Here is a 27659-nt window from a genome sequence, read left to right on the forward strand (position 1 = left end):
TTAGATGTGTTCTTCATAAATTTTACATTTTCAGGAATTAATTCAGCTCTCAACAATAAACATTTCTGCAAACTATTAACACAGTTCATCATGCAGACTTATAAAGTGTGTGTTTGGGTGATACTTCTTGATTTAGAATGGCCTTGACTACCTGCGCCTTGGTGATAATGTGATTGAGTTTAGTAAAGACTTCAAGTTCTACATCACCACAAGGAAACGTAACCCTCATTATCTGCCAGAAGTCTCTGTTAAGGTAAGTACTGGTGTGATATGTACACCATGGTAGAACTCACTTTGTTATACTACTGATATAGAATACAGAGCTATGCAAAATTTAGCCTCAATAATGTTTGAGGTTTGTTCCCGCATTAATCCTGCTTTTTTTTTTTCTTAGGTCTGAACAGCCATCGTTATTTGTTGGCGTTTTCCAGGGTTGACTTGGATTCAACCTCTAGTTAACTCCAGTTACCCCTTGTTTAATTCTGTTGAGGCCCCCCCCCCCCATCCTACAGCCAACTGCTAGAAAGTCAAGAAAACTTTATACACAAATAAAAAAGTGGTGCAAAAATGTGCATTTGTTTTGTACAAAGGAGGGCCCATATATAAAAAAAAAATGGTCGCAATTCCTTTCCATATATTTGAGTGGGGCTCTTAGAGTCTGTTTGTTCATCTCCAGTGATAACAAAGAGCAAACATCTTTTATAGATACTGATAGATCAATATATTACATACGATGAGGATACAAGATGCTAATTAAAAGGACAGTGAACAAATATGATATTACATATCAAACAAAAACACTAAAACATGATAAAAAGCAAATGAGTACATTCAAGAAAATGTTAAGCTTTAGACGAACGTAAAGGACAGTAACTGAAAAAATGAACATCTTTGATTTATTTATTTGTGTGTTCATTTATTTGATTTGGGTAAATAAATTTTGCTACATGCATTTTCAAAAGTAGAAAAGCAGTTTTTGGTCTGTAATTATCGCCTGGAATCATACATGGTTTTCTAAGTCCCATCTACACCGGGTCAAAATTTAAATTTGTTCACCCCCCCCCCCCCCCCCCAAAAAAAAAAAAGAGGAAAAAGTATCTAATTTACAACTTTGCTTTCAGGTGTTACATATGAACAAGTATTTGAACAGTTTAGAAAGTGAATTTGTAGGAGATTGTGTACTTAATTTTTATTTGTTAAATTTGCAATGAATTGAGCTAATTTTAATCTGAATAAATGTGCCAAAAAGAGGTGTGACTTTATTTATCATCTGAATACTGAATTGCTCTTTCACAGGTCACCCTCCTCAACTTCATGATAACTCCCCTAGGTCTTGAAGACCAACTCCTTGGCCTCGTCGCTGCCAAGGAGAAGCCCCAACTAGAGGAGAAGAAGAACCAGCTGATCATAGAGGGCGCTCATAACCGCCGTCAGCTCAAGGAGATTGAGGATAAGATCCTAGAGGTGCTGTCATCCTCCGAGGGGAACATCTTAGAAGATGAGACGGCCATCGAGATCTTGTCCTCCAGTAAGGTCCTGTCTAAGGAGATATCTGAGAAGCAGGAGATTGCTAGCAGGACGGAGAAGGAAATTGATGAGACGAGGGACGGGTACAAGCCGGTGAGTGAGGGAGGGGGTTTTCTGGGCAGTTTGTACGAAAGTCTACGCTCTCTGAAGATTAATCTTTAAAATGTAAAAATGTCTCAAAACAAAGAAATTCATGTAAATGGTCATTATGCATTTAAAGAACATGACAATAAACTCTCCAACACTTGAACAATGTTCCCCACACAGTCAGCACTCACACACGACCCATACAATTAAAGGACTAGACTAAGTAGTTACAGTTTTTAAATTTGTAAGAACAGTTTGAGTTTGTTGTTTTATTTGTTTGCCTTTGAGAAAGACTCTGCTGGGGTTAAAAGGTGAAACTTATTCCCAGGCGTTTTAGTAATTCAAGTGTGGAAAGGTCAACCAAATTTTTCTGGGAACTTCCTGGGAAACTTGTTTAGTGCAAAAGCGACCATAACTTTTAATAAAAATCATCTAAAAAGTTCTTAGATTGTTATTTCAATATATTGATTTGTCTCTTTGGCCGTAGGTTGCTAAGCATTCTTCCATTCTGTTCTTCACGATATCGGATCTTGCTAGCATTGAGCCAATGTATCAGTACTCACTAGCTTGGTTTATCAACCTTTATTTACAGGTAAGGATCTCTTTAGTTTGGTCTACATCTTAGAAATAGAGCCTGGAGAACGCTGAGTGTCTCATTGTACGTGCGTTTCGTTGTGAGACCATTTTTATGGACGCACATACGCCATTTTTGTTACGCTATGGACAAAATATTTTGCCATACAATTTTGCAACACAATGACATCCTCATTGACCAATGGAAACACTAGAAAAGGTCTTTGTGCGCTGACATCTTGCCATTTTGCCATACGCGCGTGTCACGCGATGATAATTTTGCCATACGCGCGTATTGCGCGGTATCAAAACAGAGCGTCCACAGACGACACAGAGGGTGGCCGAGCTCGGCGTTCTCTAGGTGCTATTTCTATGGTCTACATAGATTAACTATTTTGCCTCCATCCTCTGTTGCTTATCTATGCAATACTTTTTATACGTTATAAATTCAAAAGAGTAGTATATCAAATAAATGTTGACTTCAGTTACAAATTTTTGTTTTTAAATTCCAATTTTGGTGAGCTAGTTGTTCATTCTTATAAAAAGTAAACTCACTGTAAGAAGGAACTAGAAATAAATAGTAAACTTGCGATTACAACCATGTGTAAATCTCTGATCGTCTTTTTTCTCCTGAAGACGAGCAGTGTATACTGTACGAAAACGTCAAGACCAAACCAGCTTTTTTCAGAGCCAACACTCACTCATAAGAGATTTACACATGGTTGTACCCGCCAGTTTACTTTTATTTACAGTTCCTTCTTATTTCTCCATACCACGCAAAGCTTCAAACAATACTTAAACTCAATGTGCTGGAGACAGAACCTTCCCTACTGCTTAGGAATGGAACATTACTGCCACACACATTAAGTCGGCTATCTCAATTGTACAATTTTATTTAAGAAACTACTTGACTTTATTGTTAATACTCAGTGTACACTGTATTGTTAGCTCTGTGATTTTGTTTACATTATTGAGCTTATTGAACAAGTTTGGTCTTATTGCAAAGTAAATCATGTTGATTGAAGCACAGAGTTTCAAAAGTTGCTGATGATGGAGCTCTTGTAGAAAAGGTTAAGGAGTAGAAAATCTTTCTATACATTTACCATAAGTTTTCTATGATATTATTATAAAACATGATGCCAGTATTAGAAGGAAAAATACAAAATGAAAGTTTGACTTTTGCTGATATTTATCTTGAGGTACTGCCACGCATTTTGGATTGTAAAATCTGTAATGACACAAACGCTTTTATACTATTTGTATTTTTACCTATTTGAATGATGTTTAACTTTCGTCAAACCCATGTAGTCTGTCCATCTCACTAGGACAATGTCTCTGGAAATGTTGCAACAAATACCAGTAAGTTTAAAGTTCACCAGATCAGCACCTTCACCCCCCCCCCCTCCCTCCCCACCCCCACACCCACCGTAACTGACCTTTGGCATCAGGCACATCTATGTGCATGGTGTTTTGTCCACAGGTAGTGTGTCTAATGTAACATGCACACAGCACATTTGGCATTGGTTGAAATGGAAATTTTACCTATTCGTTTTAGGAAACTTTGACATCAACATCAACTAATCTTGTCCACAAAAATGTTTGTTTGGAATTAACTTTCACTTTTAAGCATTCTTTGAAACATTTAGCATTATTGATATGTGGTTATATACAAGCAATTGTTTAAATAGTTTTATGCTTTAAAATTGTAAGTTCCCACTAACTGACTAACATAAATGCCCACCTACTGATCCACAGTTTATGTATTGTCTTAATGTTACACACTGGTTCGTTCTAATGTGTTTGTATTTATCAATGCATCAACCAAATAGCCTAAAGACTGGAGCACAATGTAACCAAACCAAGGCTGTCGGGACAAAATAGACTGGCTCCATTTTGGTATATTGAGAATCAGTATTCATTATTGTTGGTGTATACAGGGAACATGACGCAAATGGTGAATGCACAAAAAGTTATTATACTAACCAAGGACCTTCACATATTCACTTGGCTGCACATCTTGAAGCAATGTGTCACATCCATTTTTGTATGAACCTTAGGAAAGTTTGACATTTTGTAAAGCTGTTTTACAACAATCGGCATGTTAATGCATTAAGAGCAAGCAGTGCATTCATTATCAGTTTAAAAAAAAAATCAAAATGATGCGAATTTGAATGCTCATATAGTTGATAAGCATCAAATAATAACTAAAGGTGTGAAACAGAAACTACCCAACTTCAAATGCATTATTTGAAACTAGCACACTTGAAAATGAGAAGAACACTCACTGATAACATTTTCCATCATCCATACGTCATAAACATGTCTCTGCCCAGGGGGATTTCAAAACATTATGCAGTCAATAGCTTTGTGGTATCATTCTATACTGCACAGATACCTTATTTAAAGACACTGGACACCTTTGGTAATTGTCAAAGACCAGTCTTCTCACTTGGTGTATCTCAGCATATGCACAAAATAACAAACCTGTGAAAATTTGAACTCAATTGGTCATCAAAGTTGCGAGATAATACTGGAAGAAAAAACACCCTTGTCACTTGAACTTGTGTGCGTTCAGATACTTGATTTCGGGACCGCAAAATTCTGAGGTCTCTAAATCAAATTCAAATATTTTAGTGGAAAATTACTTTTTTCTCAAAAACTCTTTACTTCAGAGGGAGCTGTTTCTCACAACGTTTTATACTATCAACAGCTCTCCATTGCTTGTTACCAAGTAAGTTTGTATGGTAACAATTATTTTGAGTAATTACCAATAGTGTCCAGTGCCTTTAACTGTTTGTTTTTTCATTCATCTTACAGTCCATAAATTCCAGTCCAGCCTCCAGTGATCTGAATGAGCGAATCAACAGTCTGAATAACCACTTCACATACAGCATCTACCAGAATGTCTGCCGATCTCTCTTTGAGAAAGATAAACTTCTCTTCTCCTTCATTCTATGCATTGGGCTGGCTAAGGGCAGGTAAGAATGTCTGGTATGACTTAAAGGGACACGTTGCCTAGGATCGGGCGACTTGGTCTAATAAAAGCCTTTGAAACCATTTGTTTTATGGTCAGAAAAATGTTTTAAAAGTAAATTATAACGATCCACATATTACCATATTTAGCAATGTAATAAAAAATCATAATAATATCACATTTACATAGGGCCTTACTGATCTATTTCTGTGAAAATGCTCTAAGTTGATTCACAAAAGGCCTGAATGACAATTCTACAAATTCTTTTGTTGTTATTTTTTAGAGGAGAGATCGACGACAATGAGTGGCGGTTCCTGCTGACAGGGGGCGTGGCTTTAGAGAATCCATTCCCCAATCCGGCTCCCGATTGGCTCCCTGATAAATCATGGGCGGAGATTGTCAGAGTGTCTACTCTCCCTGCCTTTGATGACTTTATGTTGAACTTCAGGAGTAATGTGAGTTTAAACAAAGTCTGCTTTCAAACGTGACATTATCTCCAATTGTATGTAGCTTAGCTTCCTATCCTATGTAATTGAACCACATCCATCTCTTCAATACTTGTCTTATTTATTTTCAGCTTAAACTGTTCTGCCAGCTTGTCACTTTTATTACAAATTCGTTGTGTCATGTCTTATGTTCATCTGTCCTTTTGTCTATTTGTCTGTCTGCCTGGTTTTCTTGTTTTCTTGTCTGTCTGACTGTTTTTTGACAAGCTCATGCTTACCAAAACGGCCGAAAACTTACATGTATAAGGGAAATATATTTATTGTTCCCATGTGTAACTTTGACCAATGGTATCATACAATTTGTTTCTTAATACATGCAACACAATAAGTATGAATAATTACGTAATCATTTACTAGCCAAAAGTCCCCCTAAAATAATGCTCATTGGACTTCACAAAGATACAATTTGTAGTTTGTCTTTTTTATTTCAACTCAGTGGGGACCCTTTTGGATTGAAAAAAAAAAATTGTTATTTATTTTAGAGAAAGGAAAACAAGAATTTTTCTTATTAATACACAGTAAAGAGTTTAAAATATGATGCTTTTCTACCATTGCAAAAACTTATCTCAAAGGTGTACACATTTTCACCTTGATCCTGATGAGACTTGGCTTTCTTGAACCAATGTTTATAATGGTTTCTTTTTCTCCCCTTTGCAGATTACTGACTGGAAAGCATTGTATGATTCGCATTCCCCACACACTGATGTGATTCCAGAGCCTTGGGAAATTACTTTAAATGACATCCAGAAGCTGATTATACTGAGAATAATCAGACCTGATAAGGTGAATATTGGCAAGAATTACTTATTGACAGAACATCCTCCATACTAATATTTTACAAAATATTAGTAAAAACCGAAACAACCAAAAGAACAACAACAAAACAAAATACAACAACATTAACAACAGCAACAACAACAAGACATTAAGCTTCGAAAAAACATTCTTAATTAACAAATAGAACAAAAATTTAAAAACAATTTTTTGAAAAAAAGAGAAATATTTAAATTAGCAAAGTACCAGCCACCTACTGTGTAAATAGTATTTTATTTTTAGTTGGCAACCTGTTTTGTTTAAACAAACAAATTTTTTTAAATATATTATATGTGCTTAGGGACTCTTTAAAATGGCCCCTATGGTCGTACTCACTCTGTCTTTCATTACTCCCATCGAAACTTTCAATATTGGACATTTTCTGAAATTCACAGGTTGTTCCAGCGGTCAGTAACTTCATTGTGAAGCGCATGGGTCACGCCTACATTGAACCACCAACCTTTGACCTCACAAGGTCATACCAAGACTCCAGCCATTCTACACCCCTTATATTTGTGTTGTCCCCCGGTGCTGACCCCATGGCTGGCCTGATGAAGTTTGCCGTTGAAAAAGGTATAATCTAAAGACATGTTTCACATCATTTCTTTGATCACATTTATAAAAAAAATTGGCTTTGGGTTTGGTTTTATTGAGATTGAAGTGTTGCCTTATGTCATATATATAACTGATGAATGATTGTTTTGATTGAGTGTGATGTGTTTAAAAAAAAAAAATTGTATATATAAATATATTTAGTTTTATTTTTATCTCTCCAAACTCAGTGTGATAATTTCAGTTTGAAAAAATTCCTTTGCATTGCTTTTCAAACATTTGCTTGTCGCAGCAACTTTGGCGTGTGTCTGCTTTGAGAAGCTTAACCCTTTGATTTGGATTTCCTATTTACCACATTTGAACAAAAGAAGTCGGGAACTGCATATTGCTTTTAACTTTAGTAAATAGTTGCTTAATCCTTGAGAATTTATAAAATCTCGGTATCTGAAGATACACTTTATCCATGGAAAACTTAAATCATATTGAAGTGTTGCATGTCATTTCTTTGAGACTCTCTATTAGTTTACTTATATTTTCCAAACTTTGAATAAGCTTTGATTTTTCTCTCTCTTCAGTGCATGATTGAAGACAAGATACCTTTCTTGAAATAGTTTGCAATTTTTCACCCCTACTTTATTTTCTCTCTGTGTGATTTTTCTCGCTGTTACACCCCTTCTTTGTCATCACCACCACACTGAAACTTTCCAGGTTTTCTGAAGCAAACCAGACAGGAATCATTAGGCTGTATCAATCCTGGCTTCAGTCGGAAGGGGAGCAGAAGTAGCGCATTGAGACGCGAGCATCGGATGTCGTCCTCATCATCAGATCTGATGAGAACTGCAACGCCCGAAGTGGATGAAATGGCTGAGGCATTGCAGACTCTGCCTCTTATAGTCACTGAGGCTCAAGCCACTCAGGACGTTGAGAAAAACATCCTAGATAGTCAAACCAGTACTGCAGAGAAAGAAACCATTTTGGAAAATGAGACGCTTCAGACGATTGGAGCAGTTGATTCTTCTGCCAATCCTCCTAAAGATGATACATCAAGAGAATCGTTGGATGGTGCAGCTGCACCTAATGCTGGGGGTGATAATCAGCCTCGAAGCAGTGAACCTTTTCAAGACCCACATTCAAGGAATCCGCATTTACAGATAGAGGATCCACAAACACCCTTGTCTCCTCAGCAGACACCTCTTCATCCAGTACTCAAAGATGGTGCATCTGAGGACGTGAGTACTGAAGAAATGACGCAACAGCTTCAAGAAGCTGTGCTGGATTCTGAAGGAAGTACAGAGCAGAAAGTTGAGAATCACACCAAAGATGTCGCCTCTCAGGTGGAGGTAATGTCAGAGAAACTTCAAGAAGCTGTTAAGACATCTTTAGGAAGTGCGAAAGGGAAAGCTGCCACTGCCCGAAACCATGCAGTTGAAGAAGACTTCAGGGAGAAGAAGACATCCAAATTATACCGCCCTCGCCTGGCCAGAACCATCAGTCGAATCAGTCGTATGTCGTTCTGTTTCATTGCAAGCTGTTGTTTTAATTGTTCGATGTTGACACTTTATGCTTATAACATGGGATCATGCTTTCGGCAATATTAATCACTCACATCAAATGCGCGTTAAATGTTTCGCCCCAAAAAATGTTCCTTTAATCAAGTTTGTGTTGCTGATTGCCATGCTTGTGTACTGGCAAGTGCCTTTCCATTTAACATTTCCTGCCTGGCCGTAACAAATCTCCCAATCCCTACCCTGCTTAAACATCCTGGATTTGTCTTTGAGCATTTTGCAGTAATGATTTGTGTTACCCCACACCAAAATCAGGCAGTTCTTGGAAAATAATAATACTACAAGTGAAGACATTTAAAACACAAGCCGAGATGACAATGTGATGTCTTAAACAATCTATATGTGAGAAATATGCACCTTATTGCCCAAATAAGGTGTGATTTGAAAGCTCTATATAAATTTCCTACATTAGCATTTCTGATAATTTGTTAGCCCTTGAGAACAAAATGTCAAAAAATTGATTACATATCCTGTATATTGAAGTCGTTACCAAATGTACATGCAAGTCAGCCCTTGAACTCCATAGCAATGTTCCTCTACTTGTTTCCAAGGGCCAAATATCATACCTGAAATAAACACGTTTTGGGGCGGGAAGTGCCTGGTATGGGTGTGGAGCATCACATCGGTTACATCCCTGTTAAAACGCTCATGCATACATTGTTATAAGTCACACAGCATTTGCCTAATCTCATTGCTATGGTGTGGACACCCTGGTATATGAAACGGTTCTATTTCGGTTGAATTTTCAACCCATAGTTTTATGAATGAAATCTAAAGTGCTACTGAACATAAGTGGTTTTATTTTTGAGAAAAAGCCAAACATATGTTAGAGCTTCCTTTCCGTCCTTTAGTTTCTTTGCTTTTCTTTTCTTCAGTTTTTGGAAAAGGGTCATGCTAACAAATTTAAAGAAACATTACAGAATTGGTTTTGCTAGCAAAAAAGTTGCGGCTGTGTAAGCACTTTATGTAATCCACCCTATACATAAACTGACAAACCTGTAGCAATTCGGGATTGATCGGCCATCTGGGTCACGAGAGAATAGTGAAAAACTGATACAAAATTGTCATTGCGTCAATGCCAAAACAAAAATGAATAAAACGCTCACTGAGTGATAAACTCCAAACGCAAAATTTAATTATTTATTTCCCATCAAATATGAAATTTCAGACAGAAATATTTCAAGGGATGTTTTCTACTATCATCATCATTAGACCGTGTAAGTTTTATGTAAATCTGTGATCTTCACGATTTTTCTTTCTTACCAATTCTGTAATGTTCCTTTAATTAACACAGTTGCAGATCGAGTCTACATTTGATTATTTCTTTTAATTTCTCTGCTTGGTTTGAGATTTGTTGCCAAAGTACTGTTCTTGCTTTTTTATTTTCGATGGGATAGTGTTTGGTTTTGCTATTGGTGATGTTGTATCCTAATTCTTAACCGCTCAAAAGTGGCTAACATGTTTAAAAGTATGCTAAATATTACATAGCTTATAAACTAACATCTGCTAAATTTTTGTAAACAAATTTGCTTGTTATATTTGTTCACACTGCAACATATCACATCTCAAGTATTGACCTCTTGCAGTGTAGCCACCCCAGCCACCATTTTGAGAGTCAAATAAGGTATTGTATTGCCTGGATGACCATGTACTCAAATTGGGGTACAATGGCCTTATAACATGGATCTCCAAACTCTGGAATTCTGTGCTTTGATATTGTCACCATAGTTTCTACACAAGCTGCGTGGGTGAGGGTTGCTTTGTATTAACCCAAAGTATGCTTGGGCACAAGCAAAAATCCTTGCTAACCTGTGAACTACACTTATGTTAAGCGTGGCTTCTTCTTGATTTCCTTTTAGCTTCTGGTAAGCTTGAAATTGGGCTCCGTTGGGTGTGATATCATTTGTGCGAGGTCTTTAAAAATGCAGTAATTTGTGTTTAAATGCAAGTACTGTTTTATCAGTTTTTGTTCATTGGCCGACAGGTACTTAAATTTATTTTGCTATATTTTAATTTGCATATACCATACAGAAATTGTTTTTTTTTTCTATGGTGTAAACAGTGCCTTGTGTTATGTGTTGCCCTCTGCCATTTATGCTAAATGCTTTTCCACTAACATTTGTTTATTGGAGTAATTGAGCACAAGTCTTGTAACATGCTTGCCGTGTGCTTCAACTAATGTTTTGTTATTAACAACAATGTTGTACAGTATTGGTATCACCAACCTTTTAATATCTCAAAACCTTTAAACAGCTAGCTTACAAATTTGTTTTCTGCTGATCAAGTAGATAGTCTAATGTCTGAGAAAGGTTTTGATTATATATTTCTCTCAAGAGCAGAGGATTGGAGTAAGTATACTCATCAGAAAACCAAAAGTTGTAGCTTTTTTTACCTGTTCTTATAACCAAAGCACTTAACCTCTGTCAACAATTCACTCATTCTGATTTTTATTTGCAAGATTCAAATTATTCAGTTAAAAACAGGGCCGGATTTCATGGAACTGCATTTGATGGCTCTCTGCAGCTACTGCCCATGGAGTAGTGTGCTAAATAATTGGGTCGCCGTCTAAATAATTTTGAGGAGTGCCATGAAATTCGACCCAGGTTTTTAAGTACAAGACACTTAAGGGACTATTAAACAGTCTCATCGGTCGTTTGATACTTAGGAAAATGCTAAACAAATCCTGACCCAGACTAACCAGTGCAAGTATTTAAAATCATTGGCAAATTTTGAGAGGTTTTTTTTGTCAGCTGCAGCTCCGGAAAGGAATACCTTTTAAACATCAAAACCTAACCATTTTTGCAAATTTATTTTACTGTCCTTTTACTTATTTGCCCACACAAGAAAAAAGTACATTACTCTTAAAGTATCCAAGGAATGAGGACAAATAAAGTATGTGTTTAATGTCCTTTCTCTAACACCTTTAATGATTTTGGATTTTCTTTCAGGAATGGGCGGTTCAGGACTACAGACAATCTCACTAGGTCAGGGTCAAGGACCCATTGCTACCAAGATGATTAACAAGGTAGGTCTGGATTAATTTTCTCTTCTTTTATTGCAGTGACGGTACTTTGGCTGAAAAGCGCCAAAGACAAACATTACAATATTCTTGTTGTCTGAAAGCTGTTAGGATTATATGTTTTAATCACAGCTGTTCTTCCAATGTTGACTTGGAAACTTACTCAAGAAATCATTCACTTTCAAAACTAAAGTACACGTAAGGTTTTCAGAAGTATTTGTTTTATTGGGGGTAGGGACAATATTATTTTTTCCCCAATGTGATATTAGAAAACTGCTGTACTCTGTGCTGTCCAAATCTTCAGATAACAATTCTTTGTTGATGGAAAATTACTTAAATACATGTAGTTCTCTTTTGAAATGCACTATCACTGAGCTGAAACAATGGTAACAATACATGTGGGTACGTGGCACTCACAACTAGCAGCCAATCAGAGGTCCTTCTTTCTTTGACTTTATTAAGGGTGCTGTAAGTTGGCTGTCTTCCTGACTGTGGTCACCACAGTTGTTCATGTCAGTGCAAAGAAAATGTTTCTTAATTTCGGAAAAACCTTGTATTTCTCACAAAAGTGCTCAATGGCAAAAAATTGTATCACTGTGTTTTAAACTCGCCTATGGCGTAAATGCTATTCAGAACATTTTTGCTATGGCATTATGAGTTGATTTCTCTAAGATACATGCTTAGCATAAAAGGGACTGTAAAACTTTAGCTCTTATCAGTGACAGAGTATGATTCCATTTAAATTGGGAATCATTTTGAACAATTCTTAGAGTGAAACCAAAATTATTTCTGTCTATAAGAAATTAACCTGATTGTACATTTCTTCCCAACATGCAGGCCGCAGAAAATGGAACATGGGTCGTCCTCCAGAACTGCCACCTCGCTACTTCATGGCTTCCAACCCTAGAGAAGATCTGTGAAGAGCTCATCACTGATCCAGAGAAGACCAAGCCTACGTTCAGACTCTGGCTGACCAGTTATCCATCACCTTCCTTCCCGGTCTCCATCTTACAGAATGGGATTAAGATGACCAATGAACCACCCAAGGGATTAAGGGCTAATCTCCTTAGATCCTATCTAAATGATCCTATATCTGATCCAGAGTTCTTCGATGGATGCAACAAACCAGAGGTGAGATAAAATATGAGTATTCATCTATTTATTTGCAAATATATTTGTTCTTGAATAATATTCATATTTTGGGTGTGTCCCCCCCACGCACCCCAGGAAAAATTAACTTATACATATTAATAATAGCATGCTCATAAATATAGCAGTTGAGTACTCATATCTTTCATATTCATAATTTTAGCAGTTGTTTTATATTTCCCGTTTTCACAATACAATTGTAGCAATTGATTGGCATTACATGTATATTGTGCCACAGCACCTTATGAATTGGTCTCATACTTCAAGCTCAATAATACCTCACAGGAAAATACTGAATGTTCAAGTACCTTTAGTGTCATTGAGTGAGGCTTTATAGTTATAATGTAGCAGTTGATCATATGCATATCTTCCATATTCATAATTGTAACAGTTGTTTATACATCCTTGTATTGATTAATTTTCCATTTCTTTCCACAGCTATGGAGGAAGTTGTTATTCAGCTTATGTTTCTTCCATGCATTGGTTCAAGAAAGGAGGCAGTTCGGTGCCCTAGGATGGAACATCTCTTATGAGTTCAACGAGTCAGATCTCAGGATAAGCGTTCGACAACAGCAAGTAAGAAAACAATACTTTGCCTGTGTCTGAATTGGCGGCTTCTGCTACGGCTATGGCTAGATTGCTGCATCACCATGTGTTGAAGTATAGGATGTCCTTAGGAGCACCCTTAGCAACAGCAGTAGCCGTAGCTGTAGCCGCCAATTTAGAGTTAATGATAGATATCGTGTGGTACCAGGCTATTATTTAGTCTTGTCCACCGTTTGTTTTTGCCTCGGTCAAGGTCTGACAGAAGTTTATCATTGCTGTAAGGCATGCTTTTCCATTTTATAAAGTGTTTGTTGTTATTTACAATTTAGTACATTGTCACCTTTTGGGGCATACAAAAATTGTCGTGTTGAGATTTTACTGGTGTTCTTAGACAAATATGTTTTTATACCACTCTCGTTGATGCTTTATTGTTTTTTATTTTTCACTATATTTGCTTAAATTTTTTACAAATTTATGGGGGAAAATGCAGTACCTGACTACCAATTTCTCACTTTCTGTGACCCCAAAAATTACTCCCGGCAAAAAAGATTCATGTTTTTTCCATGCAAAAAAGAGTTTCAGTATGACACAGCATCCTTTGTGTTTCATTCCAAATTCTGTTTAATTGCTGAGACTTTTATAAACAAATCTTCATTTTGACTGTGATAGATGTTCCTGAATGATTATGAGGATGTCCCTCTAGAGGCCATTTCATACCTGACTGGACAGTGTAACTACGGAGGACGAGTCACTGACGAGCGAGATCGACGTCTCCTCATGAGTCTCTTGAGTAACTTCTATAATGAGGATATACTCAAGATGGAGAATTACAGCTTCTCAGAGAGCGGGAATTACCGATGTCCAGTGTCAGGTCCATCTCAAAGCTACATTGAGTATATCAGAAGCCTGCCTCTCTTGCCACATCCAGAGGTACATAGTTTGTAGAATGTACTTTTATCATGGTGGGAGCCATCTTGTATTCCTTACCTTTAAATCAATGTGATCAAACCAAGGAAAAAAAACAGTCTGGTACAATGAGAGCATTCATTATTGCTACTGGCTGATGGTCTAGGCATGGTGAAGGTCTATACTCCCCCATTCACCTATCATTGTATTTTTACTCAAACACATTTTCAAAGTTATTTTACCAGGTTTTGTCAAATTTTTAACATCCATAAACCAATCAACATACCACTTTGTCATAACACTGTTATGTGTTGACTCTTAAGCCACTTTTAGTCTACCCCATTTAACAGTTACACCCTCACCAGCTGTAAGCACTTTTTACTGAGGGAAACAAATTCTCAAATGGGTTTTAAAAAATTATACAATCGTGTCACATTAAAGTTTGGAATTGGGTAAGTGCAACAGAAACACAAGTGAGGGGAAAAGAGCAAAGCAAGTTTTTACCTTTTTTCTGTTTACTTTTCTTCTGATAATGGCCATTTGTTGTTTTTTGTATCTACTCTTTTGCTCTTGTTTTCTATTGTTGTTCAATACACATCAATCTTTTTTTCCAAAACTGTTTTCCAAAGAAATAACTGCTATTACAAGCATCGTTCATTTGTTGTTATTTATTGCAAGTCTTTACACTGCGCAAATAATTGTCAATAATAAGATCCTTTTCACCTTTATGTCCCATTTGTGATAAAAACCACTTCCACAAGAGACTTGTATTTGCTAAACAAACAAAACAAAAGCAAACTTTCCTGAATCATTCAAGGATCTGCTGAAGGACCACCATGTTTCTTTGACATTTTTATTTATTTTGGTATGATAAACGCGCCAGCTTATTGTATTATTATTATATTATAAAACACTGAGTAACTCTGTATGTTTTGACTGTATGTATTACCATCCTTGTACAGGTGTTTGGACTTCATGAGAACGCTGATATCAGTAAAGATCAGAAAGAGACACAACAGCTGTTTGAAGGTATCCTACTTACTCTTCCAAGACAGGTAAAAAAATTCACTCCAAACATGTATTTTGAGTTTGTTCTGTCCTGTACATATAGGTGAGATTTCGTGGTAGCACCACGTATAAATCTCTTTTGAGTAGTGTTTGTTCTGAAAAGACAGGCTTTCAACCAGGTCAGGGCCTCATGCCAGGCCCAACAAGCAGCTGGGCCAGAGCCCCCGCCAGCCTGCTCGGTCGTACTTTAAAAACGGACCATGTCTTCACCGCATGCTCGTGTGGCATGGAGCACAGCTGGCCCCCACGAGCACTCTCCCACGAATGCCTCCGACACTGCACTTTGCCGGCTCCAAAAATCAATGGTTTATTAGATACTCTATCAGGAGAAAGACGATTAGAGTAAACTGATCAAAGATGAGTAATCAACCACCGGTTCTTTTCAGAATGGTGTAACCCCCAAACCTCACCTAAATTATATAACCGTCATGCAAAGTTTCAAATTGTACTGACCTATACAGTAACTTTTGTTGCCAATCCAAGCTCCTGACTACCCAGCACAGGAAAAAAAGGAGAACAAAACTGCAAAGAGTCTGGAGATTTCTGCAGATTAAATTGTCTCGCTGTTCATTGCAAAGTTAGCTTCATAAGAATTCATTAAAATTTAACCCATTGGGAAATTAACAGGGCATTTCACGGTGTGCGGTAGTAATGCATTTACATTGTAAGGGATTTTCATGTCAACCACAATTTAAATATGTCAAGATTGTTTGAGTGTGTACACAGCAGATGCAAGGTTGTTGAAATGTTTTTTATGTGCAACTGTTTTTCTCCTCATTTTTATCGCATTCACTCCCATATCGCATTGTGATGGTCATAATTGTCGCTCAACTCTGTTGCCATGGAAACCTGTGATGTACAGACTGCTGAGGTAGTGCGTTAAGTATTGTCTCATGTTTGCTGTGAATGCCTTTAACTGTTATCTTTGCCTTTCAAAATAATCTTTCCTTGGGGTCCTTGAAAACTGGATAAAACATAATTCCAGTTTACTAAAAATAACATTCATAAATACCGCAGACAATTTCTCCACTCCTATTGGTGGAGAGCGCGTCACATCGGGTTTGTATAAACGGTTAATAATGACCAGCTGGAGCTGTTTATAACCGGCTGGCTTGCGCGTGTAGGGCGCACAAGATTATCACGCGGAATGCGCCATTCATAGCTATTAGTAACATAATCTTTTTGTAAGCGCGTGCGTGTACACACAACCACGCATCAAAAGTTTTGGAAAAAAATATTTCAAACCTTGAATTTTCAATTGTCAAAGTGTCTATAATAGGTTTTTTTTAACGTTTGTTAACAAAAGGGCATTAATGAACTCAAATAAAAGAGTAGTGACTTGTTCTTCAACTTCCGTTTAAAACCTTGCAGGGTCGCTGCCATGCGATAAATTCCTTCGCCTTCGGCTCGAGCCTTTATCTCACGGCAACGACCCTGCCAGTCTTAAACGGCTGTTTAAGAACTCATCGCTACCCTTTTAATTCCCTTAATAAAACTGTCATCGCTCTTCCAAAAGCTATCCAAAAAACATAAGCTTAAGCAGAAAAAATAGCAGTCAGTACTACAAACTCATCAAGGACTTGCTATTTTTCATTCTCCAGATTTTAAAAGAAATATTTATGAACAAAAACATTGGCCATTCCTCTTTCTATCTTTCTTATAATACAGTAGGCTGTGCATGTAATTTGTCAATAAAGCCTGGTTCACACTTCCTGCAAATGTGATTGTGAGGCGAATTTTTACGTCACAGCTCTGTTTTCACTGTGAATGTTTTGCAGAAAGGAGTTGAGTACATCTCAACTTTTGCAAAATATTCGTTGCGAATTCGTGACATAAAAATTTGGATCGCATATAAAGGAAGTATAAAGCGGGTTTAAAAAATTTTAGAGCTTGGACATCAGTGATTGTTTATCAGTGAACCAAATTTCTTCAGCACTTATGTTTTTATTACCCACTGATATTGCCTTTCCCTGCACCAGTTTCCCTTTTCATTTTGTCTAAACTAGCCCCAAAGTCTGTTCTCTCTAATTTAAGCCCTTGTAATTGATTCCTTGCATGATTTTAAATCTAATTTGCATGATTTTTATATGTTGATTTTACATTTTAAAGAATTGATATCCCAAAGTATGACCAACAAAGGATGCAGTTATAGAGAAAGCCTTCATTACTGACTTGATTTAAAGTCTACTGTGGCTTTTTTGGCACATAAACTCCAAGGGCGTGAATTCATAAAGCCTTTTTCTGCTTCACAGGGAGCCCTTTCACAAAGTTGTTATTGACAGCTTTGCAAAAAAACTTGTTGATCTGGCACTGGCAGCAGCCATTTCTTGCAAATCAATTACATTACTTTATATAATACCATTGTGAACTCACTGCCAAAATCGCGCTGCTTCTTTTTTTCAATATGTTTATGACACGCACTTTTTGTATCACCTTTATTCACAAGAATTTGCTAGAAAGCAAACATGTTCATGTTCAGCAAACTTTGTTCATAATGTATAGCCTCTGTGCACCATGCATCATGTCTATGAACAAGTTAAAGTTTATAAGACTGAAAAACCTTGGGTCCATCAGTTGTGTAATGGGTTGTGCGTAATCGTTTAAAACTAAAATACATGCCAAGCTGCGCACATCATTTCTATGGGTAAGACTGTACGCAATATTGACACATGGAATAATGTTCCTTGGCGTGGACTTACAATTTTACACATTGTGAACTACGCACCATGCACGATGGACACACGAATGTCATACATGTATACTCTAAAATAATGGCTACAATAAATTGCCTGCCCTTATAACGTCCTCTAGGTTATGTAGTTTTAAGGAACATATACTGTATGTACCTATGGTGGATTTATAACACTGTTCTTGTTTACATAACTGTTTTAATGGCTCTTCAAGGGTACTGCACAACAGTGGTTAAAGCTGTGTTAACTTCACTTACAAACTGCCAAGTTAACAATTTAAAATGATCCAGATTTATCAATAAACATGACTGTATTCTCTCTGTTGGGGTGGATCAAACTAACTGATGGTTTGTGTTTTTATATTCACACTGTGCTTTTATTGCTTCACATGCTGTGTGTGTTTGTATCACCCTGTTTCTGTGTGCTTGTGTGACTGCATTTTGCCGTGGGCCGCTAGACTCCAAACGACAGTGGTAATCTGATTGAGAGAGTGCTTAAAAATCACCACAAGGAACAGGTATTCAGGGTTTGTACAGTGGATTATAGGGAATACAGCCACTGTTTTTATTGTTATGTTACTAGGTAAAGCTCTTCTCACACTGTATCCCAGAAAATAAAACCCAAGGTAATTCCTGGGGACTATTAACTCCACCACAACCCCATGTGTGTTTTTAAAATATTAAAAATGCAGGTTTTTGTTAGCAAAAACGAACAAATTGTATGATAACACAAGGGATATCATACATACATGAAACTCTCTTACAAAATGAAGGATCGATGTTTCCCCTTTTTCTTCGGACTTTGCCAAGGTTGAAAAAAATAAATTCAGAGAAAAAAGAAAACAAAACTTAGAGAATTTTCCTGAAAATCAATATGGTGTGAAAGGGGCTTTTAGCTAGATGGGAGTTATTCTCAATGAATGTCATCACATTTTAACAACTGGCTGCTATGATGAAGCAAATTGATTCTGCACTCGGCAAATTGATTCTGTACTTGGCAAATTTTCTAGAGTCCTTAATGACATTGAGTTTAATGGCATTGCTATTAGGTTTAAAGTATTGTTGTGCTGTACATTTGATTTCTTACTGACTCGGAACAATATTGTTATTGTAAAAGCTGGATGACTGTTAGGCTATGCCAGTATGCATCGAGTTGTCAAAGAGGAAAATATTAGCTATTACAATTTCGATTTGTTTTCCTCTTTCCGGAATTACATAATAACTCTAAAGATGTTGATTCTTCATACTTAAAATTGCCATCAAGCAGGGTGGTTCTGGTTGGGGTGCTTTTTCTTTTTTTCAGAAAACGCTGTTAATAGTGTGGCTTTTACTGAAGTTGATTTGAATAGAAGATTTTAGGCTTTTCATGCATATGAAATTCTTTTTTGTATGTTTATTTTAACTGTCATTAGTTTTTTTTTTTTGTAATGGCATCTGGAGCGGGTCGAACTTCCCAGCAGATTATTGAAGATCTAGCATCGGACATTCTCTCCAAGATTCCTCCTAATTTCAGCTTAGATGAAGTCAAGGTACAAAACTCATTTCCCATGCCTTCTCTGTGACTGCCAACAATTATAATACAATCATCTTCAGAGATCTTCAGAGATTTTTTCTCAACAAATTATCCCTGTCTTATGCGGATTGGCTACTTAAACAGTTGAGAAGAAAATATCATGTAAAGATGTCTTTTTTCTGATTGTAACGAATAATTACACAAATGCAGTAATGTAATGGGGGAGGTGCGGGAAGGGGGAGCAGTGTTACTCCCCATTTAGAAGCTCCCCCCGGCCCCTGACCCCACACTCGAAACCCCTTCATCTGACCTTCCAAAATACCTAAATGAGATTATGTCTTTGCCCCCCCCCCCCACCCAAATGAAAATTTTCGGTCATAACCATTGATGTTTCAGATAAAAAATGTTTCACGCAATTTTAAATTTAAAAATAGTAATTACTAATAGTGTACTTTGTCTTTTAACACCAGGCTAAATACCCAGTACGCTATGAGGAATCGATGAACACTGTACTAGTGCAGGAGCTGATTCGCTTCGGCAGACTGATCATCGTCATTCGCAGTAGTCTACTCGATATCAGGAGAGCACTGAAAGGACTTGTAGTCATGTCTAGTGATCTAGAAGACGTCTTCAGTAGTATGATGGTGGGCAAGGTGAGATCCGCTTTAGAGGATGGGATGAACTATTGTTGGGAAAGTGGGTTATATTTGCTGGTTGATTAAAGACCGAGTTGCATATTAAATGTACTCAAGTAGTGCTCAAGAGGCATCAAAAATATATAATGGTTTAGCTTAGATTGCTTAGTAAATTATTTTTAATTAATTTGATTTTTTTGTTTCAACTATTTACCTAGCATTAAACATTTTTTACAAAATTTGTCAAAGATGATGACATTGCCAACTTTAACCGACAGTTTTTTTGTGAGTGAAATAGCTGACAGGTTTTTGTGAGTGACATGTCAACGCCCTGACTATTGCTTCCGATATGATTGGTAATTTCTTGCCTGTGTAGGTTCCAGCGATGTGGGCTGCCAAGTCCTACCCTTCCCTCAAGCCTCTAGGAAGCTACATCACAGACCTGATGGCAAGACTGCAGTTCTTTAAGGTAAGGGTTCCATACAAATAGTTGACAAAGTTCACAATGGTATCAATCCTTAAGAAAAATAATTCCGTCTGAAAAATACCACTTAAAGAGCAAACAAAATTCCCTATCCATATTTCGACAGTTTGATACATTTAAATTGGGTTCCCTGAAAATTTTAATATGTTTATAAAAAATAAACAAATGAAATAACAATAAATTATGTCTTTGCCCCCGCTTACAATATTCTGTAGAGTTTAGAGAGTGGAAATGAATATGCATTTTCCAAAATATGATGATGTAATTTTCCTAAAACAAGCACAAAAGTTTTTGCATTCAAACTTTTGGGTTGTGAATGAATGTACTTTTCAAAAGAGCAACATACTTTCCCTAAAACAAACACTGAAGTCTTTGCATTTGTGTTAAAGCCACTGGACACTATTAGTAATTGTCCAAGTCCAGTCTTCTCACTTGGTGTATCTCAACATATGCATACAATAACAAACCTGTGAAAATTTGAGCTCAATTGGTCGTGTAAGTGGCGAGATAACAATGATTGAAAAAACACCCTTCTCACATGAAGTTGTGTGCTTTCAGATGCTTTATTTTGAGACCTCAAAATCTATTTCTAAGGCCTCAAACCCAAATTCTTCCAAAATTACTTCTTTCTGGAAAATTACGTTACTTCCGAGGTCGAGTCGTTTCTTACAATGTTTTATACTATCAACAGCTTTCCATTACTTGTTACCAAGTAAGGTTTTATGTTAATATTTATTTTGAGTAATTACCAAAAGTGTCCACTGCCTTTAAGAGGGTGGGATTGAATGTGCTCTTCCAAGAAAACGATATTACACGAATGCAAAAGTTTTTGCCTCTGCGATTTTGACTGACTTCTGATTTGGTTTGATTCCTAGGATTGGATTCAGACAGGTATGCCTACAGTATTCTGGATGTCTGGCTTCTATTTCACTCAGTCCTTCTTGACGGGAAGTATGCGGAACTACGCTAGGAAGTACAAGATCCCTATAGACCAGCTGGGCATCCAATTCCAGGTCATGGAGCAGGAGACATCCATGCCTTGTAAACCAGTAAGTGGGTTGTTCGTCAACGTTCAGTTATCCAAAGTACTTATTTTTCTAAGAATTTGTTTTAACAGTATAGTTAGCGCCAGCAACAGGGTGAACAGAAAAGAGAAGAAATGTTCAGTTTCAGATAGTGGGAGGAACACCCTTAATTGGAAAAACCTATCCAATCAGGTAGGGACTGAAAACCCAAACCACATACAAGTCTCTTGTCTGAGTAGGGATTCAAATCGGGTCCACAGAGGTGAAAGAAACCTCGCAAATAAGCCCTGATTCTATCTTCTAAGCTTTGGGCCAATCATCAATTTTGAAGCAGTGCCCGTTTATTTTAAAGTATTTCCATCATCAAACGGGGCCTGGAGCTCAAGGCCATGTAAAAAGCTTCTTATCCAACTTGCCTATCTCTTTTCTTTTGACAGGATGACGGTATCTATGTAAAGGGTTTGTTCATAGAGGGCGCCAGATGGGACCGATTGGGGAACTGTTTAGCAGAGTCACTACCTAAACTCCTTTATGATATGCTGCCAGTTGTATCCTTTTACTTTTTAAGAGTGACTTCAGTCAGATTGCAAAAACAAACAGCAATAATGTTTAATATTATTTTGAAAAAACTCAGTGACTACCACAATTACTTGCAACAGCGGAACGTTAACATGTAGCGTGAACATATCTGCATTATGTTGGGTGCAATGGTTTGGGGTTAAATTCAGTTAAGGCCAGCAGAGAAAAACTTGGGTGGGACTTTGTGGTGCGTCAGGGGCTAAATTTGATTGCAAACAAAGTAACTGGGGGAGTAAATGCCTTGTATTTTATCAGTTCATTGTGTCTTTAAGGATGTCTCTGTTTTTCAATGCTGTCTTGATCCTTGACTTCAACATTAGATTTGGATTAAACCTGGAGAGAGATCCTCATTTGAACTGAAGAGCACATATTCATGCCCAGGTAAAATATTCTCCCATTTCAGAACTTGGTTGGGATGGTACAAGTTTGAATAAACTACCTTCTTTTTCCTTCCGATTGTTAATAGTAGGAATTCAACCAATAGTTGGGTGCGTTCGATAAGCTTCCCTGGGTCGACCCCGCAGTGCTCACTCAGGTAAGCCCCTGACAAGAGCCCCTGACATGCACCTCAGGTCACCCCCAAGTGACCCACTCCACATGCAGGGCACTTGGGGTTGACCAGGGTGAACCCCGTCAAAGCTATTCGAACGTACCGGGGCAGACCGAGTCGACCCAGAGTGGCTAAACGAACGCACCCAGTTACTATGTTTTTTTAATGATTTTTTAAAGTATTTTTTTCTTATTTTTGTACCTTTTCTTTAATATATAATTTTGAATTGGCTGGTATAAATACAGACATTGACCCAAGCTTGTATACACCTGCAACCTCCTATTTCCCCTTTTTTGTGTTATAACTTTTTTGCAACAGCTCCCATAGGTTTTTGTATATGTTTTCCAACTGTGGACCTTTCCCGAACCTTAGACTCTGTTGTCCTCTTTTGTTATAGACCGATCCAGGCGTGCAAGTGCTGGGCGCCGCCATGCACTGTGTGCCACTGCTGGGGTGTCTTTGTGCCTAGTTTTGTGCACAAAGACACGAAAAAATCATTTTCATTTTCACTTTTTATGAGAATTGAATGTGTTCCTTGACAATCTATGAAATTTCCTTGATATGGCTGCTTGATATAACAACGTACTACATTCTTGATAAATTTTTTAAATTAAGCAGAAAGTAAACTACTGAAATTCGGACAAAATACCTTGGATTTTAGCGACTATTATGCAGTTTTCGCGTCTTTGACCCCTTACTCGCCTAAGACAAGCACCTTTTTTGAGATGATTCGGCTTATATTTTGGTGCAAATATTTGTGGTCAGTTATCTTCATTAGTATATCATGATGTCCTGGCAAGGAAATTGTGTAAGTAGTTCAGGAAAACATTTAATTTCCATAAAGAGTGAAAAGAAACATGATTTCCTCATGTCTTTGTGCACAAAACGAGGCACAAAGACACCCCAGCAGTGGCGCGCAGCACATGGCGGCGCCAAGCACTTGCGTGCCTGAATCGGTCTATAGGTCCCAGTTTGAATGTGTATACATGTACCTACATGTACTCTAGTGTGTAATGACCTCCAGTCTTTGACCTATGTTTGTCCAACACTTGTCCGAACTTACAATGACCCCTTTGTTTTCCTTTGTGATAGTAATCATGGACCTGGTGTTCCTTTTGTTATAAGTTCTTGGTTTGAATGTCACTACAAAGAAGCCGATGCTCACAAAGCGAGTTACCAGTAGTTTAATGCTCACTTTCTCTTGTTTTCCATAACAGTCTACAAGACCAGCGCACGGAGAGGCACACTGTCAACTACCGGTCATTCAACCAACTTTGTTTTCTTTGTGGATCTACCGTCTGACCGGCCAGAGAATCACTGGGTCAACCGTGGGGTCGCTATGCTATGTCAGCTGGACGACTGAACATCATTCAACCAACTTTGTTTTCTTTGTGGATCTACTGTCTGACCGCCCAGAGAATCACTGGGTCAACCGCGGGGTCGCTATGCTGTGTCAGCTGGACGACTGAACATCATTCAACCATCTTTGTGGATCTACTGTCTGACCGGCCAAAAAATCACTGGGTCAACCGCGGGTTCGCTATGCTGTGTCAGCTGGACGACTGAATATCATTCAACCATCTTTGTGGATCTACTGTCTGACCAGCCAGAGAATCACTGGGTCAACCGTGGGGTCGCTATGCTATGTCAGCTGGACGACTGAACATCATTCAACCAACTTGTTTTCTTCGTGGATCTACTGTCTGACCAGCCAGAGAATCACTGGGTCAACCATGTGTCAGCTGGACGACTGAACAAGGTGGGAAGTTCTCATTCAAACACCAGCACTGTTAACTTTTGTACCATCTTGTCATAAAATTTACCAAATCCTTCCCAACCACGTAAACCAACTGTAAAATACCAATGGACTAATAGTACTTCTGAAAGGTGACCTTCGTGGGAAATATTTTAATTATGATGTGATTCTTCAGAGCATAGCTCAGAGTAAAACTTTGAGAGAAAAATCCTCATACAGAGATGAGGTTAATTTGAGTTGCACACATCTTGGCTACAGCAAGTGATGGAACGAGACATGGGACCATTGTCGCCTTGTAAAGTTGTGGGATTGTTGAGTAGTATTTTAAACCTTGTCGTGTGGGAAATAAATCTTTGAACTACAGTTTGCAGCAGCTCCACTTAAATTCTCTCTCGTTGTGAGCCGAGGTGGTTCTGAAAGGAGTCGGTCATATATAGACCAACGCTTCGATCAGTTTTACTCTAACCGACTTAAATTCTTCAGATTTTAATTTCACTCCTTTTTTCTTTTCCTTTTTTGCCAAATTATAATCATTCACTAAAATTGAAAAAGAAATTGCAGTCAAGTTTGGTTTCAGTTTCCAAGAAAGAATGTTTTCTTACGTTAAATGGCTGACCTTGACTATGATATTTTGTCAGAGTGGTTGATATTTAGCGAAGCACACAGGGTATTTAGAAGTCATGTATTTAGGAGAAAATTAAAGACACTTATTTGGTTTAAAGTGGTGGAAATTCCTTAAAAGGTTGAAACCATAATATTTTGTATTCTGCACTCACTCACTCCGTCGACCAAAGTGGCTACTTGAGACGAGCACAATGATACATACACCACCCATCACGATTCCTCATGCAACTCACTAGTATTGCACTTAATGTCTGTCTTTCAAGTGTAAAAATGTTTTTGTATGTAAGTCTTTGGTTTTAATTCTTAATTTTTGTATCACACGGTCAACTATTCCAGTGATGTTTTCCATAAAGATTGTATGAATATAGATGCTAGACCAAAGTCAAGATTCTTGTGTAAGAAATAGTTTTTTATTGATAGTGTAAATCCGTCCAAAGATTTTTTACAAAATGTAAATATATGATTATGAATCAAAAATGATTATTTATTGATGAGATTATTAGTTAATTTATAATGATCATGATGAAAATGTACATATTTTGGGTTTTCTTGTGTTAATGTATGGAGAATACTGTTGTAATTTATTTCAAAGATTGAATTCTACTTTTGTACTGAAGACATCTATTTACTGTAAATTTTGGAGAGTTCAAACGGTTGTTTCAAATTACCTGGTTTGAACTTTTAAAAACCTAAAATCTTTATTTTTGTTTGTATTTTTGAAGATGTTGAATAATGATTGAGAAAAGTTCAAGATGAATTTTTCATAATTTGTCGGACAGTTTTTGTTCCTGTTAATCGTGGCCAAGGTACATTTTCGTAAAGCTGTTCAGCAGAAAAATTGTTGCTTAGTGAAAACTAGCAGGTAACCAGTCACCAACAATTTACATCACTTTGTGATTTGAATTTTCCTTGCTTTAAATCTTGTACTAACCTTCAGCCGATTTCACAAAACTTAACGCAAGGCACAAGTTGCGCAAGTGGATTTCCCAGTTGCGTCAGGTTTTGTGAAATCGGCTGCGTATGCAGTAAGGTCGAGAGTCATGACTATTTGTTCCCCTTCATGGTTCTTTGGGTTGTGATGACTGGACAATTCTTTTCTGTTCTGAAAAAAATGCAATCCAGATTATAGCGCGTCTTGCAAAGATTCTGTTAAATATTGGTTGACAGCATGTCACATGCTGTATGTTATTCACCAAATTTGCGCCAATCAGAAAAATACTACCACTGCTTGCATCAAAAGAATATCAGCAACAAGAAATCTAAGCAACACGTACGCTAAGATGTAGAGACGGGCATACCATTCTTATGCATTTATGGGCATCGATGATGGCCAACCAAGAATTGCTATTTGCCATTACAAATGCTATAGAATTTTGCAAGTTATGTTTTTTAATAACGACTGTGTACCACTTTTAAAATAGTAAAGCTATAATGGTTAAGCTAGGTCTGCTTTAGCAGCTGTATGAAATGAGCACCTGTGCCCAATTTCAGAGTGATACTTAAGCAGAATATGTTGCTTACCAAAAATTTGCAGAATACCAGTCAGAAAGAACAGATGTGCGTGGTATGTATTTTGGCTGGTAATGTTTTGTAGTAAGCATCATTTTATTGTGCTAAAACAGCACCAGTACTTGATGTAATAATATGTTTAAATACTTTTGTCTTTTTGTTGTATGGATATTCTTTTTACACTGCAATAAAATAACTCTTCCGTCCATCAGCACTGAATTTAACCCAAGTCCGCTCAACTTATTATAGATGCCCTACAAAGCAACAAGTCTTGTGTACTTGTCAAATTTTCAAATTTTACACTAAAAAGCAACAAATTTTGCCCTAAAATGCATCAAGGCTATAGCCTTATGTACTTATTACACTTTGCACAAAAAAGCAACAAATTTGAAGCGAGAAACCAGTGCATAAGAGTTTAGCTGGTCTCTACCTGTACAACGGGAAACCAGCCATAGATTGCAATGCATATTGCATGAGAGTTAGCTGGTCTCTACTCTTACAACGGGAAACCAGCCAAAGATTGCAGTACATAGTCCATAAGAGTTAGCTGGTCTCTACTGATACAACGGGAAACCAGCCATAGATTGCAATACATTGTGTAAGAGTTTAGCTGGTCACTACCTTTACAACGGGAAACCAGCCATAGATTGGAATGAGAGTAAACAGGTCTCTAGCCTTTTGTACTTATTACACTTTGCACAAAAAAGCAACAAATTTATAGCGAGAAACCAGCCAAAGATTGCAATACATAGTGCATAAGAGTTTAGCTGGTCTCTACCTGTACAACGGGAAACCAGCCATAGATTGCAATTCATAATGCATGAGAGTTAGCTGGTCTCTACTCTTACAACGGGAAACCAGCCAAAGATTGCAGTACACAGTCCATAAGAGTTAGCTGGTCTCTACTGATACAACGGGAAACCAGCCATAGATTGCAATACATTGTGTAAGAGTTTAGCTGGTCACTACCTTTACAACGGGAAACCAGCCATAGATTGCAATGCATAATG

General features: G+C 37.4%; 1 protein-coding gene across 1 annotated transcript in view; it reads left to right on the forward strand.

Annotated features, from left to right (window-relative positions):
* The window catches only part of LOC117302717 (dynein heavy chain 3, axonemal-like), an 89931-nt gene extending 63063 nt beyond the window's left edge, over positions 1–26868 (forward strand). Inside the window, exons 54-74 of the mRNA XM_033786722.1 lie at positions 137–253; positions 1297–1620; positions 2102–2206; positions 3496–3546; positions 5005–5165; positions 5445–5616; positions 6325–6450; positions 6876–7053; positions 7741–8535; positions 11546–11622; positions 12454–12747; positions 13204–13341; positions 13981–14241; positions 15180–15272; positions 19405–19503; positions 19958–20140; positions 20499–20591; positions 21482–21655; positions 22069–22179; positions 22531–22591; positions 23978–26868. Of these exons, the coding sequence (XP_033642613.1) occupies positions 137–253; positions 1297–1620; positions 2102–2206; positions 3496–3546; positions 5005–5165; positions 5445–5616; positions 6325–6450; positions 6876–7053; positions 7741–8535; positions 11546–11622; positions 12454–12747; positions 13204–13341; positions 13981–14241; positions 15180–15272; positions 19405–19503; positions 19958–20140; positions 20499–20591; positions 21482–21655; positions 22069–22179; positions 22531–22591; positions 23978–24123 (3759 nt within the window). The 3' untranslated portion in view covers positions 24124–26868. The remainder of the gene's footprint in view (positions 1–136; positions 254–1296; positions 1621–2101; positions 2207–3495; positions 3547–5004; positions 5166–5444; positions 5617–6324; positions 6451–6875; positions 7054–7740; positions 8536–11545; positions 11623–12453; positions 12748–13203; positions 13342–13980; positions 14242–15179; positions 15273–19404; positions 19504–19957; positions 20141–20498; positions 20592–21481; positions 21656–22068; positions 22180–22530; positions 22592–23977) is intronic.
* Positions 26869–27659: the final 791 nt, after the last annotated feature.

The sequence above is a fragment of the Asterias rubens genome, chromosome 2, assembly GCF_902459465.1.
Source record: "Asterias rubens chromosome 2, eAstRub1.3, whole genome shotgun sequence".
Taxonomy (NCBI): Eukaryota; Metazoa; Echinodermata; class Asteroidea; order Forcipulatida; family Asteriidae; genus Asterias; species Asterias rubens.